This window comes from Rana temporaria, chromosome 10 (assembly GCF_905171775.1).
Source record: "Rana temporaria chromosome 10, aRanTem1.1, whole genome shotgun sequence".
NCBI classification, from domain to species: domain Eukaryota; kingdom Metazoa; phylum Chordata; class Amphibia; order Anura; family Ranidae; genus Rana; species Rana temporaria.
This window is the reverse complement of record NC_053498.1, coordinates 28,917,149-28,939,495: the sequence shown is the minus strand read 5'-3', so window position 1 is coordinate 28,939,495 and position 22,347 is coordinate 28,917,149. Positions and strand designations below refer to the sequence as shown.

General features: G+C 44.9%; 1 protein-coding gene across 1 annotated transcript in view; it reads right to left on the bottom strand.

Annotated features, from left to right (window-relative positions):
• Positions 1 to 5,730: 5,730 nt before the first annotated feature.
• The window catches only part of TOMM40 (translocase of outer mitochondrial membrane 40), a 31,504-nt gene continuing 14,887 nt past the window's right edge, over positions 5,731 to 22,347 (bottom strand). Inside the window, exons 5-10 of the mRNA XM_040327458.1 lie at positions 20,918 to 21,019; positions 18,967 to 19,072; positions 15,206 to 15,328; positions 12,461 to 12,537; positions 8,606 to 8,708; positions 5,731 to 6,785 (exon numbers count right to left, since the gene is read on the bottom strand). Of these exons, the coding sequence (XP_040183392.1) occupies positions 6,646 to 6,785; positions 8,606 to 8,708; positions 12,461 to 12,537; positions 15,206 to 15,328; positions 18,967 to 19,072; positions 20,918 to 21,019 (651 nt within the window). The 3' untranslated portion in view covers positions 5,731 to 6,645. The remainder of the gene's footprint in view (positions 6,786 to 8,605; positions 8,709 to 12,460; positions 12,538 to 15,205; positions 15,329 to 18,966; positions 19,073 to 20,917; positions 21,020 to 22,347) is intronic.

The window sequence follows — 22,347 nt, the reverse complement described above, 5'->3', positions numbered from 1 at the left end:
AATAATCTTAAATTTTAAATTTAACTCAAAAAAAAGAGGAGCCCCCGGAATCCGAGGGTCTCAAACTGCAGCCTGCAGCACTGCCTGCCCGAAGGCAGTATCAGTATTCCTTCTTACGTCCAACTTGTAGAATTTTGTAAATGTGTGGACAGAAGACCAGGTTGCCGCCTTGCAAACTTGAGCCATAGAGATCTGGTGGTGTGCTGCCCAGGAGGCGCCCATGGCCCTAGTAGAATGAGCCTTTAATGATACTGGAGGAGGCAACCCTTTCAAGCCGTAGGCCTGAGTGATTAATTGCTTAATCCACCTAGAAATGGTGGATTTTGCAGCTGCCTGCCCCTTCTTGGGCCCATCCGGTAGAATGAACAGCACATCTGTCTTCCGGATCTTCTTTGTAGCTTTAAGATAGGCCTTCATGGCCCTGACAATATCCAAGGTATGCAGCAACCCTTCCTTTCTGGAAGTAGGTTTAGGGAAGAAGGATGGTAATACCAAATCCTGGTTCAAATGAAAACTGGATATAACCTTCGGTAGGAAGGAAGGATGAGGGCGGAGAACGACCCTGTCCTTATGAAAAATAAGATATGGTTCCTTACAGGATAAGGCCGCCAGTTCCGAAACTCTTCTTGCGGAAACTATGGCAACCAAAAATACTAACTTCCTTGTCAGTAAAACCAAAGGAATTTCAGCCAACGGCTCAAACCGTTGTTTCTGTAAACTTGACAGAACAAGATTTAAATCCCACGGACAAAGCGGGGATTTAACTGGAGGTTTAATACGTAAGACCCCTTGAAGGAAGGTCTTAACCAGCGAGTGGGTGGCCAGCGGCCGCTGAAACCACACTGACAGAGCAGAAATCTGTCCTTTGATTGTGCTTAATGCCAATCCTTTATCCACTCCTAGCTGGAGAAAACTTAAAACTCTATCAATGGTGAACTTGCGAGGAAGCCACAGCTTGGACTCACACCAGCCTACATAGGCCTTCCAGACCCTGTGATAAATCACCCTAGAGACCGGTTTCCTGGCTCTGATTAGGGTAGAGATTACTTTCTGAGACAGACCTCTACCCCTGAGAATCAGGGATTCAGCTTCCAGGCCGTCAAATTTAGATGCCGTAAGGCAGGGTGGAGGATCGGACCTTGCGATAGCAGGTCTGGCCTTAGAGGCAGAGTCCAAGGGTCTCCCACTACCATCCTTAGGATTAGTGAGTACCATGCCCTTCTGGGCCATGCTGGAGCTACCAGGATAACTGGTATGTGCTTCACCCGGATCCTGCGTAGCAGGCGGGGTAGTAACTGGAGCGGGGGAAACGCATAAAGAAGTTTGAACTGATGCCAAGGACAAACCAGCGCATCGGTTCCGCAGGCCATCGGATCCCTTGAGCGGGACATGAACCTGTCTAGCTTCTTGTTGAGTCTCGATGCCATGATATCCACGTCCGGCACTCCCCATCTTTGGCAGAGTGCTTGAAAGACTTGTGGATGCAGAGACCATTCCCCCGGCCATAGAGTCTGGCGGCTTAAGAAGTCCGCCTGAAAATTGTCCACTCCTGGAATGAATATTGCCGATATGCAGGGCACATGAGCCTCTGCCCATAGGAGAATCAAGCTCACCTCTCTCTGAGCGGCTTGACTCCTGGTTCCCCCTTGGTGATTTATGTATGCCACGGCCGTGGCATTGTCTGATTGAATTCTCACCGGGAACCCCTGCAATTTTGACGTCCAAGCCCTGAGGGCTAGTCGAGCAGCTCTGAGCTCCAAGATGTTGATGGGCAACTGCTTCTCTGGCTTTGCCCAAGTACCTTGGCGAGTGCAACCATCCAAAATTGCTCCCCAGCCCGTCAGGCTGGCGTCTGTGGTCACTATCTTCCAAGCTACTGGGCTGAAAGACTTCCCCTTCAGTAGATTCTGAGGGTCTAACCACCAACACAGACTTTGTCGGACTCTTGATGAGAGCGGCAACGGGATATCCAAGGCCTGTGGCCTTCTGCTCCATGCTGACAGGATGGCTGCCTGCAGGATGCGAGTGTGGCTCTGGGCGTATGGTACCGCCTCGAATGTGGCCACCATCTTGCCTAGTAACCTCATACTTAGGCGAATAGTCGGTTCTTTCTTGCTTAGAACCAGTAGGATTAATTCCTTGATGGCTTTGACCTTCCTCAGAGGTAGGAACACTCCTTGTTGTTCTATGTCTAATCTCATGCCGAGATATTCCAACTGCCTTGTGGGCAGGAAAGCTGACTTTTCTCGATTTAGGACCCAGCCGAACCTCTCGAGGTATTGGACCGTGAGGGCCACTGCTCGCTCCAAGCCGGGAGACGAGTGGTCTATGACTAGGAGGTCGTCCAGGTATGCTAGGATCGTGACCCCTTGGATCCTTAGCTTGGCTAGGATTGGAGCTAGGACCTTCGTGAACACCCGGGGGGCCATAGCCAACCCGAAGGGAAGCGCCACGAATTGGAAATGACGCGAAGCCACCATGAAGCGTAGATATCTTTGATGTGGCTGATAAATTGGAACATGAAGGTAGGCATCCTTTATGTCTATGGACGCCATGAAGTCGTCCTTTTGGAGTGTGGCAGCTGCTGACCGCACGGATTCCATCCGAAATGAGCGGACTTTTAAGTATGCATTTACCATCTTTAGGTCCAAAATTGGCCTGACATCTCCATTGGACTTTGGGATGATGAATAGGTTGGAGTAGAAACCCAGCCCCTGTTCCAGGACTGGTACCTCTACTATTACTTCCTGGGAAAGTAGATGATCTAATGCCGATCTTAATGCGGCTCCCTTCTCCGGATCGTTTGGAATCCTCGACTCCTGGAAATGAGGAGGAGGAAACTTTAGGAAATCTAATTTGTAGCCCGTGGCCACGGAAGACCGTACCCACTCGTCGGGAATGCTGGCTTCCCAAATCTCTGAAAAGAGTCGCAGCCTTCCCCCCACCTTCGTGGGTGGGGGCGCCCCTTCATAAGGTCGACTTGGGGGCTGGTTTTGCTGGTTTGCGAAACCACTGCTTTCTGCCTCTAGCAGCCTGTCCTTGTGACTTGCTGTTGAAGCCGAAGTTTGCTTTCGCAGGAGGCCGTCGATACTGCTTGGCATTAGAGGGCCCCTGCCCAGGGGAATACTGTCGTTTAAACGCAGGCCCCTGCAACTTCTTCTTAGTTGGCAAGAGAGTACTCTTGCCGTTTGAAATGGTCTGAATGTATTTATCTAGGTCTTCTCCGAAGAGTCGTCCTCCATGGAAGGGGAACCCTACCAGGAGTTTCTTGCATGGGGGCTCAGCCTCCCAGCTCTTTAACCATAAGAGTCTTCTCATATGGACAAGGAATAACGATAAACGTGACGCTTGCTGGATAGAATCCTTAATTGCGTCTACCGTAAAACATATGGCCTTAGGGACGTCCGAAAATTCTTCTGCCTGCTGGGCAGGAATAAGTTTAAGCATCTGCTTAAATTGATCCGATAATGCTTGAGCGACCCCAATCGCAGCCACAGCTGGCTGTACTACTGCCCCTGCAGTAGTGAAGGAGTTCTTAAGTAGTGCTTCCAAGCGTTTATCAACTGGATCCTTGAACACCTGTATGTTTTCTACAGGGCATGTTAACGATTTGTTAACACATGAGATGGCTGCGTCCACTGCAGGAGTAGCCCATCTTTTGGAAAATTTATCTTCCATAGGATATAGGACAGAAAATCTTTTAGGTGGTAAGAAGATTTTATCTGGCTTGTTCCAATCTTGGAACAAAACTCCCTCTAATAGAGGATGGATCGGAAACACAGCCTTGCTTTGAGGCGCCCTCAGTGAGCCCAAAGCTGAAACCGTCGATACCTGGAGATCTGGTACTGGCAAGTTGAATGCCTTATGGACCAAGTCCGTTAATCCTTGAATCCACCAGCTCTCCCTCAGGGAGATTGCCCCAGACTCCTCTGTATCCGGATCTTCGATCCCTGAACCTTCTTGGTCCTTGTCCAAGAGGTCGTCCAATTCCCCTGAGGAAATGACCTCCTCTTCTGAGGGTCCGCGCTCGGGCGACGGAGATCTACTCCGTTTACTGCCCCGCATAGCTGCGGCTATCATTTTTCCCATTCTTTTCTCCATCTCTTTTAAAGAGGTGAGTAATACCTCGTCAGTGACCGTCTTAGGGTTGGACTGACCCGCGTCAGCTCCAGCCCCAGATCCCGATGGCCCCAAGGCTCCCTGTGGGGAAAGCAGCGGCATAATTTTGTCCGAGACCTCAGACTCTCTGGGGGAATCCCCACCTCTTGTACCCTCTGACCCGGATGCCATGGTACAATACCGAGGTACACCTGCTAGCTTATTGGTACTTGGGACTATAAATAGTTAATTGCCCAAACACCTGTTTGGGGGATAAAAAATGCTTCCTCTCCCCTAGATGACTTTTTTTTTTTTTTTCGTTTTTGCAAAATCTTTTTCTTTTTTTTTCGTTTTTGCTTCAAATCCAGGAAAGAAAAAACATTCTGTCCCCCTGAGTAGTATTGCAAGAAAAAACTATGAGATGGAAAAGAAACAGCCTATTCCTAGGCTTGAAAACAGTCTTCTGAAGACTGCAATATTCTTTCTGGCCACTGTGTGTCCTCGGCGCCCCGTGCTGCCGCTCTGGTCTTTCCTCCCCAGTTCCAAAGTATTGAATGAGCTGTATGGTACAAACAAGGAAGGGCCGCCCCTTCCTTAAGCTACTGACCCGCCCTCCCCCCCCAGCTAAACGGCGCCAATTGCGCCTATAATACGTGAACGCGCGCCGCGCGCGCGCCCGCCGACAGGGGGGGGGGGGGTTGGGACCTCTCAGCTCCAGCAAACTGCAGCCTGGAACCACGAGGAGGTCAGCGTTTTGCCTGCTTTGCAGGCTCTGAGGAGGAAGACTGAATGGAGCATCGCCTGGAGGCTTGCAGGTAAGCACAGCTCTCTGACACACACATATAGTTTTATATCACACAGGCCCCACTCAATGCTTTTCCAACACTACAAGGGAGGTCACATTTTATGGGGAATAATACACATAGAGCCATCCTATCTTTATGATATGTGACTAGTTTGCCAGATGCAGCGCATAACTTTAGGCATGTCCCCTGTGACCCCCCAGAAAAAACCTGCTAAGAACCAAGTTCCGCAAGTTTTCCCCTCACTTACCTGCTCCATGCCGCAGGACTTTGCCAAGCAAGAGGCCCAATCTTCCCCCATCTCGGTGGGGATGTCTAGACCTTCAGGCCCTGGGTTCCTATGAAGGATCCACTGTCCTGGGCCCATATAGCACTCTGGCAACAGAAAACATTAGGCACCCAAAGGTTTCTAAGTTCTGGGCCCAGGGTCCAGCTCTCTAAAAAGAAAAGCATTATGGGCTATACCCCAAGGGTTTGGGGTCCGGTTACTGACCACTTTAGCGCTGAGGCCTTTGGACAGAACCGGTTAGCTCACCTAATCCCAAGGATGCGGAGGCAAGCTAAACCATGACTAACACCTAAGACACTGGCGTAAAAACTGAGGTACTCCTCCAATGGGAGGGGGTTATATAGGGAGGGGCATTTCCTGTTTGAGATTGCCAGTGTCTATCACCTGAAGGTACTCCATATAACCCATATAGTAATGAATGCCGCTCTGTGTCCCGTGATGTAACGATAAAGAAAAGTGGATTTTGCTACCACTTTAGCAAGTGTTCCCTCAGACTTCAAGATGGCTAATGGTAAAATAAACCACACAGACAAAAACAAATCCCGTTGCGGAAGTCAGTTTATTGGTGCTGTACATGCCCGGTCATGACTTCGCTCTGGGCTCCACATCTGTTTTGTGTAAAAGATCAGTGTCATTATTCTCTTTATAACTTATAAACATGAATTTACATCCAAGCTCCTACAGAGAGAGGTCAGGAGGCAGCAGGACTGAAGCTTCCCTCCCCTCTCCAACAGCAGCACAAGGCCAAGGAGGACATAGGGCTCAAGCAGGTCCCATGAGAAGACCCTCTTCCTAGACATGATACCTCCCTACCCCAGAAGCCATAAGCTAGAGCAGAACAAGATGGTGGATCAAACACACAACATGGGGAAGATCAATCATCCATAGCATCACACTCAGACAGGCAAGTCACATTCATAACATGGATTTGTTGAGAAAACTGCATTAATGGCTTTAAAGGTACAAATAAAAATAATGAGAAAACAGTCTGAACAGGACACAGAAAGAAAACTCACTCAAACCAGACTAACTGCTGACCTCGTGATCCAATATCTGATGACAGAACTTTTTATGCACAGAGCAACCAACCCAATGTTCTCTCTCTATTCCATACCATACTTCAAACATGATTGGAAGAATCAGATTGGTTTCTACAGACAAGCTAAATTCTTCCTTCAGACTTTACCCAACCACGAGGTCCCTGATAAGAGACAAGTATGGCTTCCTCTCCACGCTAGGTACCTACATTAGATAATCGGGAAATTCCTCCACTGCCTTCCTTACCCCAATGATAAAATAAAGTCCATAAAAAAAAAAATGTGCCTGGCAGGAGTTTTGGGGTAGAAGGGCGAGTTAAGAAACTGGGGAGAGGGAGAAGGCAGTCAGAAAAGCAGAGGAAGAGGCCACATGTCTAGGTGTAGAGGGGAGACCATAAGCCGTGTGCGGTAGCTGATGTTAACCGATGGTCAAGCCGAAGCCGCACTGGAATTTGTTCTTCTTGTGGTTGAGGAAGGCTCCCATGGCTAGCGTGAGAGGAAGTGGTGGAAGTTTCTTTTCTAAAGTTGCCCCGACTATCCAATTGCTGTCCACTGAGCCTGCCAGAAAGGAACATACAAAGTTAGCCTAGGACAAAGGTGTAAAGGGGAAAAAATATACCAGGAACAAGGAGAAAAGAACGTAAAACACAAGATGCATCAGCTGTTCTGGTTTCAGTAAAACAAATTTACTATTTTGCATTCCATACAGAGAGAAAGGAACTGGTCGCATGTGTCATGCCTAATTTTCCTTTCCTGTGAACTCTAGATTTCTCTTTACAGGAGGCAAGAAAAAGTTGAACTAAAAAGAAACTAGCTCCACCTGCTGGCTACAAAGAATACAAAATATTATCTGGCACTGGAAAACTGCTATAAAAAAAAAAAAGAAAAACACACAATGGGGTTGATTGTGCAAAATCTGGTGCAGCTTCCCATAGAAACCGTCAGCTTAGTAAATCCCCCCTTACCCTCTCACCTTCTTCTGTGTTTGACTTTGTTTTCTTTTCCCGGCCACTGCCCCTCCCCCATCACCCACATCACCTCAATTTACACTCTTTATCACGGTTGACATCACAATGTATGCACTTCCCTCCCCAACCCTAGGTCTGGGCTCATTATACTAATTATTATCCTTACCTTATATATCCAAGCAGTAGGTCCATCCAACATATGCGCACCCCCCGGTCGCCTTACGGGACCCTGTGTGATGACGCCCGCCTCGCTCACGTGTGGGGTTTTTCTAGGTAAGCAGCTGAGCCCTTTGTTCCCCAATCTACCTTTGTAATTTTTGTTTAATGTATAACTGTTGATTGTTTGTTATTTTAATTCTAGACATGCTTCTGATGAAGCAGCGAAAGCCACAAAACTAGTCAAGATGATTGTCATGACTCTCAACCCACTGTTCTTCTGCCCCCCCTTGGGGATTATTATACAGGAGTTGTGTTGGTCGTTTATTTTTTTAATTTTCACTCCCTGTTGTGTTTCTACTGATGCTGTAATCAATAAAAATGTGTTTTAAATATTTTTATATCTGTGTTTGTACAATTTATATCCATATTTACTAGTACTGCGATAGTCCAACAATGGCCCCACATCCCCCCCCCCCTCTTTGGATCTCTGGTCTGGGGACCCTAGAGCCAATTTTTCTATACCCACAATCTATGTGCATTTCTACAGAACGAATAGCCAACAAGAGAGCAACAATGCTGCTCTAAATGTAGGAACTGTACGAGAGAGAGAGAAAGAAAAGAGTCTGAATTGACACAGGGAGCTGTGGCTCGGCTCTGGTGCCCCCACAGCAAGCTGCTTGCTATGTGGGAACTCAGCAGGAGGGAGGGGCCAGGAGCACAGAAGAGGGATCTGAGAAGAGGAGGATCTGGGCTGCTCTGTGCAAAACCATTGCAAAGAGCAGGTAAGCGTAACATGTTTGTAATTTTAATATAAAATAAAAACTGTACAATTACTTAAATTGTTACAGTGGATATTTTTAGATATATTCTGTTTTAAATGAGAGGCCATCATTCGACCTTAAATTCACCGACTGTTTTGTACCAGGTCTTTTTTTTTTTTAAACAGTGAAAGAAAAATGACTATTGGAAATATTAAAGATAAAACCTGAAGCAGACTTTTTAAAGCAGGGATATGCAATTAGCAGACCTCCACCTGTTGCAAAACTACAAGTCCCAGCATGTCTCTGTCTCTAGGTGTCATGCTTGTGGCTGTCAGTCTTGCTATGCCTCATGGGGCTTTTAGTTTTGCAACAGCTGGAGGTCCCTTAATTGCATATCCCTGCTTTAAAAAGAAAGGGAAAAAAAAAACATGGCATAACAGCAGTATTAGTCATATTGCCCTCTAGTGGCCTAAATTCTAACTGTTCATACCTTTAAACAGTAGGTTGGCTTTGGGGAGGTCCAGCTGGTAACCAAAGGAGACACTTGTGTCCTGCATCCTGCCGCTAGCTTCAAACTCCACTCCTACTTGAAGCTGATGAAAATAAAACAAAAAAACGTATAGGGTGAACACTGGCCAGTAATGGGGGTAAGTGAATTATTTATACAGAGACACACCATTTACACTTAACAAACCTATTGCTACAAATTTCCACTGCTATACAAAGGCTTCCATGGCCATTGACCTGAAAGTTTTTATTTAATCTCCCTAGATGCATAATTTAAACCTGCCAATGAAAGAAAATGGTGGCAGCCATTGTGGAGCTTTTTTTTCTTCAAATGCTCATTGCTTTGCTGTGAGACCCCTTGCACACAGGGTCATCTAGGTGCAACCTTCTCGCATTTTAGTGTCTAGTAGGGATGAGCTCTGGTGTGTTCGCACACTCCACGTATAGAGCCCGCCAGGAAGTTTCCATTACGCTGCGCTAATCACAGGCAGTGAGAGATTGTCCCAATACGCGGTTGCAGAGATGGGGAAATGTCTCACTGCCTGTGATTAGCGCAGCGCCACCTTCCTGGCGGGCTCTGCACGTGGCGTGTGCGAACACGCCGGAGCTTATCCCTAGTGTCTAGCCCCACTGCAGGCAGCCAGTCAATGGTAGACTGCGGCTGGATGGGACTTAACGCTGTACCAAGTGGTACACAAGTTTATGGCCCACTGCCTTCAGGGACAAAGGTTTCAGATGTTCCAGTGTCTTTTTTTCTTAATCAAAAAATCATATTACCCCCCAGTGACATTATAATCAGGCTTAGAAAGTTCTTGCAGCAGCAAGAAGCTTAGATCCTATTGATGTAGGCACATCCCCCAGAGCTACATTTCTCAAGAGCTTTTTCCATACACACGTTTGAGGTGGCTCCTGAAAGTCAAGGCAGTAGCTCGGTTTTTCTGATAAAGTAATCAAGGTATGCATGCATGAGGGATAGAGAGGGGTGAGTGTTTCTGGTTCTGCAATCCATTAGTCAGGGCTGAGATTTCTGTGCAGCAAAGCCATTGATGTCAGCCAAGAAGCATACTGGATGTTTGGCAGATCACCTATTTTTCTCTACTTGCAAGATTTGTAAACAGGGATAGAACATGGGCAAATGTGCATGTATTGATTTTTTTTTTTCCCCTTGACATACATTTTAAAGTGTAATGTGTAAAAATTATTTCCAATTTCAATACTGCAGTCTATAGCTGGGGTGTGTCCTTACAAAAAGTGTTTGTTAGGTCATATTTGGTAAAAGGATGCCATGAAGGGTCCTGCTTCATAAAGTTCTTTTTAAATACTTCATTAACTAGTAGCCGACCAGCCACCGTCATTATACGGCGGCAGGTCGGCTCTCCTGGGCGAGAGCCCGTAGCTATACGTCCTATCGTATAGCCGCCACTAGGGGGCGCGTGCGCGCCGCCGGAGGCGCGCGCGCGCGCTCCCCGCTCGCCCCCGACTCCCGTGCGTGTGCCCGGCGGGCGCGATCGCCGCCGGGCACACGCGATCGCTCGGTACAGAGCGGGGAACGGGAGCTGTGTGTGTAAACACACAGCTCTCGTTCCTGTCAGCAGGGGAAATGCTGATTTTCTGTTCATACAATGTATGAACAGAAAATCAGTGTTTCCCCTAGTGAGGCCACCCCCCCCCCCCCACAGTAAGAACACACCCAGGCATACTTAACCCCTTCCCCGCCCCCTAGTGTTAACCCCTTCACTGCCAGTGGCATTTTTATAGTAATCTAATGCATTTTTATAGCACTGATTGCTATAAAAATGCCAATGGTCCCAAAAATGTGTCAAAAATGTCCGAAGTGTCCGCCATAATGTCGCAATACCGAGAAAAAAAATCGCTGATCGCCGCCATTACTAGTAAAAAAAATATTAATAAAAATGCCATAAAAATACCCCCTATTTTGTAAACGCTATAACTTTTGCGCAAACCAATCAATAAACGCTTATTGCGATTTTTTTTACGAAAAATATGTAGAAGAATACGTATCGGCCTAAACTGAGGAAAAAAAATGTTTTTTTATATATTTTTGGGGGATATTTATTACAGCAAAAAGTAAAAAATATTCATTTTTTTCAAAATTGTCGCTCTATTTTTGTTTATAGCGCAAAAAATAAAAAACGCAGAGGTGATCAAATACCACCAAAAGAAAGCTCTATTTGTGGGAAAAAAAGGACGCCAATTTTGTTTGGGAGCCACGTCGCACGACCGCGCAATTGTCTGTTAAAGCGACGCAGTCCCGAATCGCAAAAAGTACTCTGGTCTTTAGGCAGCAATATGTTCCGGGGGGTAAGTGGTTAAGGTCTTTAAAAAATTAACTCTAAACTCTGGTTTAAAGAAAAAAAAATCCAAGCAGGTATGTATTCTTAAATCAAAAAGTCTCTTCTATTGCTCTCAGCCTCCTCTAAATGCCTTTTTCCCCTGCTGTTACTAGACTTCATGTTAGAGGGTGGTTACCTTTGTTCTCAATGGTACCACTGCATACAGGAACATAGCCATCCTCTCCTCTAGCTTATATAAACCAGGGATTATGAGATGTGTAGCGTGCATTAAGCAGTGTGCAGAACCGCAACCAATATATACTGCTTGTTCCAAACAAATGAAAGGGGGGGAAAGTCGAAGTAGCTTACAGGGGAAATTGCAAGGAGGCAGAAAAACAAAGTAAGAAATTATTTAATGGAAAAATGGATTACGGGCCATTAAGTAGTGCATGTGTGTGGGTTATTGTTTAATGTCACTTTAACCACTTAAGACCCAGACCAATATGCAGGTTAAGGACCTTGCCCCTTTTTGCGATTCTGCAGTGCGTCGCTTTAACTGACAATTGCGCAGTCGTGCGACGTGGCTCCCAAACAAAATTGGCGTCCTTTTTTCCCCACAAATAGAGCTTTCTTTTGGTGGTATTTGATCACCTCTGTGGTTTTTATTTTTTGCGCTATAAAAAAAATAGAGCGACAATTTAAAAAAAAAATGCAATATTTTTTAACTTTTTTCTATAATAAATATCCCCAAAAAAAGATTAATTTTTTTTTTCCCCCTCAGTTTAGGCCGATACGTTTTCTTCTACCTATTTTTGGTTAAAAAAAACGCAATAAGCGTTTAACGATTGGGTTGCGCAAAATTTATAGCGTTTACAAAATATAGGATAGTTTGATGGCATTTTTATTAGTATTTTTTTTTACTACAAATGGCAGCGATCAGCGTTTTTTTTCGTGACTGCGACAATATGGAGGACGCATCGGACAATTTTGACACATTGTTGGGACCATTGTCATTTTCACAGCAAAAACTGCTATAAAAATGCATTGATTACTGTAAAAATTACAATTGCAGTTTAGGAGTTAACCACTAGGGGGCGCTGTAGAGGTTTAGGGTGACCTCATATGTGTTTCTAACTGTAGGGGGGTGGGGCGATCAGGGAACAGACGATCAGTGTCACTGCCACTGTGAAAAACGGGGAAGGTGTGTTTCTCCCTGTTCTTCAGCTCCTGTGACAGATCGCGGGACACCGGCAGCAATCGGGTCACGGAGCTTCGGACCGGGTCGCGTGTGCGTGCCAGCGACCTACGGCTGGTCTCTTAAAGGCGACGTACCTGTACGTGCCTGTCCCCAGCCGTGCCGACGCATATGTGCAGGAGGCGGTCCTTAAGTTGTTAAGGGAACAGAGAGCGATTTTAAAACCACACTCACATCACAAGCAACATCCTCCCGCCACATCCTTACACACCTGCCAGAGATTGCCAACTGCAACCATTAACTGACCCGAAATTCTGCTCATACACCATTCAAATACATTGAAAAGTACCTGATCATTTGCTTTATGGTAATATGTTGCATGTGCTCCAGCTTGTCCTAGCGTTAGTGTCCCTGTCCAATTTGGAGCTACAAAGAAATCATAAAGCATTAATGACGCGAACAAGAAAAGAAGTTAAAACTAAATTATTAAAGCCAAGCATAGTAGCAGTTTACATGTAGGGGTATATTGGTAGGGATGCACCGATTCCACTCTTTTAGCAACGAGTACTGATACTTTTTTTTTTTTTCTTCTTTAAGTACTCACCAATACCAATTACTGATACCTATATTTGTGGCATTTAGAGAAATCTACATGAGAAGGAGCAGGGAGGGGGGGGGGGGCTCCATCATTATCACCATCTGAATGAGACCAAGTGATGAAGAAACACAGAACTCCCAACACTCAGCGCCCCACAACTACAAGGACCATGCTGTCATCCTACTCCACAAGACTCATCTTCTCCATCTTATGTTCCCCTCCTCCTGTAATCTATACAACATGTTTGAGTGCAGGAGTAAGCAACATAAAATATAGGGTATTAAGTGCAGAAGTCAAGAAGAGAGTGGGGTCTGGGTGTAGGAAGAAAGACAAAGTGGAAAAAATATAGAGATTCTATATGGCACTACAAATCACAGCATGGTAGAATCCCATTCCTCAGCTCACACAGCACAAGGAGATGTCCACCAAAGTGGTCACTATAGCCTGTTAGCCTTCCCCCATAAATATATGGTCAGCACAGGGTTAACAATGGGGTCCTGATTATAGTACAGCTGTATCCTAGTCCACACTTACAGGGCAGCACAGGGTTAAACCATGGGGCCGAGAGAGAAGGCATGGCCAGTTGCACATCTACCTCCCAGGTCCCATCCCAGTTAAATATTCACCTGGAGGGCTGAGGAAGGAAGCATTCCTGCATACCCACACTCCCCTATGATGGTACATCCAGGCTCTTCCTCCATCCATCAATGGCAGACTCCACATTGGGTTTACATTCATCTGTCAGCAGGAAGTCCAGTGACAAAATAAATAAGTTATCAGTTAAGGACACACCAGCCCTGCTTCTTAAAGCGGAGGTGCACCCGAAACCTTTTTTGTTTTAAAGTCAGCAGCTACAAATAGTGCAGCTGCTGACTTTGAAAAAAAAAATAGACACTTACCCGTCCAGTGCGCCCGCGATGTCGGCAGCCGAGGCATTGCTTGTCCCTCGGATGCTGCCGCTGCCATCCTCGGTGAGGGAATCAGGAAGTGAAGTGTTGCGGCTTCACTGCCCAGTTCCCTACTGCGCAAGCGCGATTCGAGCGGCGCATCGTAACTGGTCCCCGCTCTCTCCTGGGAACAGTGTGTTTCCCAGAAGACGATGAGGGGGAGGGCTGGTAGAAGACAGGAGGGGGGGGGGGGGTTCTGAAAAGCCAAAGTTCCATTTTTGGGTGGAACTCCGCTTTAACAACTGATAATTGCTGCATTCTTGTGTGTACAATTCACTTGTCAGCAGGAGAATCCCGCTGACAACTGAACATTTTCCGGAGTACCAATACTTGTGTAAATGCCTAGTATCGGCGCTGGTGCCAGCCTAGTACATGGCATTATACCAATGTTCTCCTTTGAGACATCACATCCTCAAGACGTCATTGAATCCAGAACACTTTTAGAAGCTTCCCTACTGCTCACCTTCTCTAATTTGTCAACATAAGCAGTCTAAAATTTAAGAAAATAAGAAATGGTGCGCTGTTCAGCACAAAATATATATAAAACTCCAAGAACATATATGAAACACAAATATAAAATTCCTTATGATATTCCGTGAAAGAGTGTGCTTGGTGATAACATATACAGTGAGTATACATGTTCTCCCTGTGCCTGCATGGGTTTCCTCCCACACTCCAAAGACATACTGGTAGGTTAATTGGCTTCTGCCTAAATCATGGGTGCTCAACCTGTGGCCCTCCAGCTGTTGCAGAACTACAAGTCCCATGAGCCATTGCAAGGCTGACAGTTACACCCATGAATCCCAAAGGCAGAGGCATGATGGGACTTTTAGTTTCACAAAAGCTGGAGGGCCACAGGTTGAGCACCCATGGCCTAAATTGTCTCTAGTATGTGAATGGGAGTTGGGGACCTTAGATTGTAAGCTCCTAGAGGGTAGGGACCTATGTGAATGTACAATGTATATGTAAAGCGCTGTGTAAATTGATGGTGCTATACAAGTACCTTAAATAATAATAGTTATAAAAATCCAATTCAAAAATACCTTTTATCCTTGGAATATAGAGTTTTAGAGTGTGGTGCCCATTCCTAAAAAGACAGCCAAGTGTCAGCCATCACCAGACACCTTTGGGTGCTCACCTTACTCTATTACCCATTACAGGTCATACTGCGCCTTTAAGATTTAGTATTATTGGCCTGGTGTGCCTTTTAGACTGGGCAAGCTCCACTTGGGACAGAATAATCAGGATATATAAAGGAATATGCTCATAGCATATTAAGCTTTCTTAGAAATGTATATTTGTGTATCATATAATGGTATTTATTAGAGCTCTACATTTTTTGCTGAACAGCACACCATTTCTTTCTTATATTTATTTTGAGTGGTAGGCATTTCACCATTTATTAGTGGTGCAGCAGTTCACTGCAGGAGTCCTGCATGGCACCTGCCATCTGCCCCATTCACACACTTAATGTGGATGGGGGGGGGGGATCCTTCCGGTGCGCTATGTGTATTTATTAAAGCATATATGTTGTATATGGAAATATTACCTGTGTATCTTCCTGCTAATGACATCACAGTCCCCTCCTCCCCAGGACGCCGATGATATACAAGTTCTCCTCCTAGTGCTAGATTAGGTGTGATGCTCTGCAGATAGTGTGCAACCACAATACCTAGAGAAAAAAAAACATATTTATTTGCTTATGGACTGCTGAAACACAATGAGTAATGTTATGGCAGGAAATTGACACTTTTTAATATAATGCACAATTTATTTTGACATGCACGAGTCATGTTATCTTGTGATTGAAAATATTTTGAAATAACATTTAGTCAATCATATTATGTTACCAGTGGTCTTTCAAATCTAGTATGGTATAAAAAAATAAAAATCAAATTTTTATTTTCTAATATTTTGTTATTCTCTGTGCTGCTACAGTAAATAAAGTCTTAAATCTGAACTCCAGTCAAAAAGATACCAATAAAGAATAGCTCATCGAAAGATGCAATAAAGCCAGCTTTTGCTGCAACATTAACCCTCAATTAAGAGATCTACCCTACTGTACTTATTTCTCTGAGCCCAGGTCCTCTGTACCCTCTCCCGGTATGTGGAGAGTGAACAGAGAAGCAGCATAGTGAGGAGTTGCTCTGTGTTATGATCCTATTGGCATGCACCTGGCTCCTTGTTCTGCTTCTTCATCTCATTCCTCATTCTGCGAGAGGCTGATGCTCATCCTCCTCTTTGTACTGGCGACCATAGTCACCGAGATAAAAAAAAGGAAAATCCAGAATTTTAGAGTTGTGCCCAGAACAATGGGACATGGTCAAATGTGGACACCTGTTCTGGGGGCAACTGCCCAAGAAGGGATTTCCCCTTACTTTGGGAGTTTCCTCTAACTTCCTGTTGCATCTGTGACAAAAGTAAAGCTATTGGGGGACGCCAGTGGATACCTTATTCTATTGATTTCAAAACACAACCCCCCCCCCCCCCCCTTTTGTCCAATTGTTAATGTAGTCACATAAAAATGTGGCAATATATCCGATTTAAGTTGAGGTAGGGGGGAGTGATGTAGGGTTGCCCAGTGTCAGGGATATAGGTATGGTCTTGTAACACGATTTGCTTGGGTTTGTGTGTGTTTCTTTTTTGTATATATGTACACTAAAACCTTGGATTGAGAGTAACTTGGTTTGAGTGGCACTCCTGGGCACCGACTCCCCCAAACTAGAGAAACTATGAAAAACATGGCACAGTGACATAGTCCTCCCATCCTTCCTGTCAAGTGAGGGTATCTGGAAAATGGTTCCAAATTAGTTATCTCCTCTAAGGACAAACTCATACAGGTAAAATTTTTGCACAGAATATACCAGCCCTCAAATTTTCCACTCGCCTACTCGCATTTTGCAAGTGGAAAATGAGGGCTGGCGAGGAGCTGGGCTGCCTGGGAGTGGGGGGGGACGAGCACCACCGGCAGGCGGGGATGATCCGGAGCCGAGTGACTGGAGATAGAGGAGAGCCGCGGAATAACCGACAGGAAAAAAAAACTAACAGCATGAAATTGTCTCCGCTCTGCTCACGGATCTCACACAGCCCCGTCTCCTCCTAACCCCGCGATAGACAGAATACATCCCAGCTTAGGACCCGCATTCTGTCTATCACAGGCGCGGGGTTAGGAGGAGGCAGGGCTGTGTGAGATCAGTGAGCAGAGCGGAGAGAATTTCAATGTAATGCTGTTACTGCTTTTTTTTACCGCTCGGTGATTCTGCTGCTCTCCTTTAACTCCGGCCACCCCTTCCATTTCCTCTGTCCTGGCAAGGCCACGGGGGGGCATGCAATGCAAGGCCGCAGTGGGGGGGGGGGGGGGATGCGAGGCCGCAATGATGGGCACAGGTCACGCTGAGGGGAACTGATAAAGTATTTGTTAATATTTATTTTTGTAACTTAATTTTGCATAAAACATTTAATTGTCATTTCATGAAATAATTTATGATGGCGTGATTAGGGATGGGATAGGGTAAGGGTTGGGTGGGGCAACTGGTGGCGAGTAACCCTTGAGACCTGGCTAGTAGCTCAGGACTTGAAATTTTGAGCCCTGGAATATACTATACACCCCAAAGAATTCACAGAATATTTCCCGATAGGGCCCCTCAGTGTCCTAGATGTAAAGCGCACATAGGAACATTTTTTCATATGTTCTGGGACTGTCCTATCATCTCGGCTTACTGGACGAAGGTATTTGGGGAAATAAACTCTAGATTGCAACTGTCCCTTGCAATGCTACCCGAGTTGGCCTTATTGGGCTCATGATGACGAACAACACTCTCATCACTGCAAATTACTGATTTCATACCTTCTCTTTTACGCTAAAAAAAAAATACTCCTTAAATGGATTAAGACGACAACCCCCCTTCTCTCTCCTCCTGGAAGGCACAGATTAGAGCTGCCCTACCCATGTATAGGATTACGTATATAAACAGGGGTTGTCAATGGAAATGCGAAAAAGTATGGGCCACGTGGACTTCGGCCTAGTACACTAGGAAGGACTAAATTTCCTAGCATAGATACTAGATGACTGTTTGGATTGTAACTACTGTGTAATTATTTTCCTATGACTGTGAACTTTTGCTGGACACCGTTTCTTGACCTGTACATGCACAAATTCTTCATGCAATGCTCTGTACCAATGGACATGCTTTTTAATTCACCTATATGACAACAATAAAGCACTTTTTTTTTTTTTAAACAAAAGTGTGTTGTGCAAGTTTTTTTTTTAAATACATTTTGGACTTGATAAACAAGCGATGTCTTGATATACAAGAAGCGTCACCTCGCAACTGAGTTTAAAAGAGAATAGAGGCACCTCCAAGTGTGGCAATATGGTTACATTTAATGAAGGTACTAAATGTTGTACCTCACATGGTTGATGATTAAAACGTAGTGGCGCCTCTCTGTTCTTTTATACTCTGTAGCTCCTGCTGGATTTTACTTCCAATTCCCTTGTGGATGGACATTTTATGGTTACACAACCCATCACATTGCTATAATATTTTTATATGGACTATAAACTGAAGGACTTATAAATAAAGGGTGGTGGAATGAATCATCTGAGTTTCCATTATTTTTTATGGGGACGTTCACTTTGATATACAAGTGCTTTGGTATACAAGCATGTTTCGGCAATGAATTCTGCTCGCAATCCAAGGTTTTACTGTATTGGAAAATAAACTATAAAGATTATCATTTTTGTATTAAATATTAAAAACATATTTGGCATTAAAGTTGAAGTTCAGCCAAAACCTACTCTCAGCCACATCCTAAAACGAATCTAACCTGGGAAAGGGTTATACATATGATATATGTACCTTTTCGGAAGCCGATCCGGTCTCCAGCAGCAGTTGCTGTGTAGCGAGAGAAAGTCGACGATGGTTGTTAAAATGCCTGGGAAGTGACGTCACCCATAGTGTTACTATGGGGTTTCCATTGTCGGCTGCCTCTCCTACACATGACCACACACCGAAGCGGTCAGCGACCGCTAGTGTGGGACCGGACCGGCTACAGAATATGCAAGTACATACATCTCTATAAAGAAGATCTCTTCTTTATAGGATTAGATAGATTAGTTTAGAATGTTTCTGAAAGTAGGTTTAGCATTCGATTTTGGCTGAACGTCCACTTTAAGGTGTAATAAAAACATAACATAACTGAGCATAAGAAATAAAAATATAGAACTTTATTAGTTTTGCCAAAGATCAGCTTTAAAACTTAGAGGATTGAGCAGAACACTTTGCTCTCATTTATTGATATTCTCCTTACCTGATCCCACTATTATGTCTGGGTTGCCCAATGTGACAGCAGCTGTAAAGTCTTGTCCTCTGTATTCTGTGTCTAACTGCCAATTCACAAACTTGGACAGCTGGGTCTGAGAAAGGAAGATGCAGATAACCCCTTTAAAGTGCATGTCTTCTTAAAGCTGTACTTAATTACTTTCAATATTATTCAGGGACTTTAAGAGCAGTAGTAGAGTAATACATTTCACCACTTGATCTCCGTAATTACAAAGCATGCAAAACTCATCTGGCTACATACTGGACACACCAGGGGAGAGCAAGGAGACCCTTCTACTGGAGTATTAAAAGGGAACCTTGATTCAACCCTCCAGTGTCCATGGAAACATTCGCTTTTACGGCTTTAAAACTGGGTTCACACGTGCTGCGGCCGCAGCTCACAGCAGCGGTCCGGCGAATCCCTGTTCACCGATTGAGGTGTAAATCAGGTCCGCATTTTTTGCCTGAATCGGAAACAAAGACAACCAGGACTATTTCCAAATGCAAACCATTGAGAGCCAGGCCCACTCTCCTGTAATGCGGGGAAATCTGTATCCAATTTGCATATGTGTGAACCCAGCCTTAAGCCCCTTTCACACACACACACACACGTCCGTTTTGACGGACTCCGCTTGCTCAGCAGGGATCGTTCCGTTGATCCCCGCTGAATGACTGGGCTGTCTCTGCACACTGTGCAGGGAGGGACCTGTCAGAGCTCCCACTATCCTCTATTGGGGAATCGGATGAAAACGGACCGCCTGTCCGTTTTTTTTATCCGATCTACCAGACGGATGGAAAATTAGGTTTCTATCTGTCTGGATTCAGCGGATTGGATGTCAGCGGACATGTCACTGCGGACATCAGTCTCTCCATAGACCTGCATGAAGAGTCCGTTCAGATCCACCTAAAAAACTGACAGGCGGACCTAAAGGGTCCGCATGTGTGAAACGGGCCTTAGAGTCCAGAAGCAGGAAAAAACGTGCATTTGTTATTTTTTTCCTGCAAGAGCCTGAAAAGCATTGTACCTGTGATCAGTGGATCAGGGGGTGCAATGTCAGGCTTCTGCAGACAAGCCCTGCAGCTTTCACCCCGTATCTGCATACAGACCGACTGTTTGAAAGCTGCAGGGCTTGTAAATGAGCTACAAGGGTGCAATCATTAGCGTCCTGACAGTTAATTCAAAACTACAAGCCGCCTGCTGCCGTGGCTGACTGTACTTGTCGTTATTTATTTATTTATTCATTCATTCACAGGAAACAGCCACACTGTTTTGGAATTGTGACAGCGGGTGCAAGAAGATGATCTGACTCCCATTTTTACACTGGAGTGTGTGTGTGGTGTGTGTGTGTATGTGTGTATGTATGTATGTATGTGTCAGAGCGTGAGGCAGCAGGAGCTGGAACATGTTACACGTTCCACCCTAAATACGTGTCTTTATCCTTTAGATACCCAGACCAAACAGTGAGTATTAGTGGCAGAATGATGAAGATGCCATACTGCAGCCATATCGCTTTACAAAAACCAATGCACATTTATAAAGCACAGCAATGTGCTTAGCTCTCTGCCAGCTTTGGGAGCCTGAAGCCAGCAGAGCACTATTAAATAAATGGAAGTTTGAAGAAAAAAAAGTGGGGAGGAAGGCCCGGTCATGTAATCTGTCAAAGTAACATGAGCAGCTCTTCTTCAATCATGGAGCTATGTTTCTTGTGTCAAGCAGGCAGATCTGCAGTCTTGCAGATTCAACATTGCGGTTTGCATTTTATTAATGGGCCGTAAGAGGTGGGTGTCACAAGTAGGGTATAGTAGGAAGCGGATAGCAATATCTGCTCTCTGGTATAAACGAGTCCCTTAGTCAATCAACTGACAAAAAGCACCCTGAATAAAGTGTTGCTGGACATGACAGCTTCTGGTATTAAACTATGCACATGCACTTTTGTTACCTGAATTGCAATCTTTGTTCGGACGCACTTAGTGAATTGATGGATTACTTGTGCGTTCAGGCTGCCGCCGTTATCTATGTCTCCAACTAAAACAGGAAATGCCTGGGAAAACAAAACACAAGAGCATAAGCAAGTCACCTAAACAAAGTGATTCAGTTCTTAACCTCGAGGCATTTCTGCTGAGCACATGTTACACACTTCTAAATCTTTTGTGTCACTGCAAGCTGGCTGGACAGAGGTGCAATTTACTAAGCTATAACACATGTGCTCTGATGGTTATCAACTTATGAGCTAAAGAAAGCCTCAAATGGGGCCCCTGTCATCACCAAATGGCCACCTATAATGTTTAATATATGTAATGCTTGAGTAGACTGTCAGAAACTGCAGACCTAACCGAATAGAGAAAATGAGGATCAGGGAGTGTGGACATGTTAAATTTTTTGCTGGGGATAGGCTGCAGAAGACAATATTAAACTGGGAATATATTACATGAGGCTACTAGAGATCAACGTTGCCACTACAGACTGCTGAGGTCTGCATATCATATAACAAAGGGCTGCAGTTTGGGCACCAGGGCTTTAAACCGTGCACAACAATAGAAGCAAGAGGTCCCTTCTGCAGTCAAGTCCCATCCCACCGTGGTCACTAAGTGGGCCAAGTGTAGGAAATGTCTTCCAAGGGAAGATCTCTCTCCAAAACCTTATCCCAATTGTAGGGAACCCATTGTTCCCTCCTGGTTTAAAAGATCTTGGATTCAGGGACTTGGACCACACAGGTGCTTGTAGAGCATTTTGATTTTTATCGCTTCCACTAGGTCAGTGGTTCTCAACTCCTGTCCTCAGGACTCACAAACAGGCCAGGTTCAGCAACAGCAGACTCATGTGGGAAATGATGAAGTGATGCTAACTCAGGGACATCTTAGTCATGCCACTCCATACCTTACTTTAGGCTAGATGTTTTAAAAAGGCAGTTAAAAAAAAAAAATTCACAGATTTCCTGATAACCGACATTGTTCTTACTTCACCATATCATGCCCAGGAAGAGGCATACATTGCATCTGGAAAGTAGTCACAGCACCTCACTTTTTCCACAATTTGTTATGTTACAGCCTTATTCCAAAATTGATTACATTAATTATTTTCCTCTAAATTCTACAAACAAAACCCCATAATGACAATGTAAAAAAAGTTTAAAATCCTTGCAAATTTACAAAAAAATAATCCCATGTACATAAGTATTCACAGCCTTTGCCATGACACTCAAAATTGAGCTCAGGTGCCTCCTGTTTCCACTAATCATCCTTAAGATGTTTCTACAAAATACTTGAAGTCCACCTGTTCAGTTGATTAGACACGATTTGGAAAGGCACACACCCGTCTATATAAGGTCCCACAGTGAACAGTGCATGTCAGAGCACAAACAAAGCCATG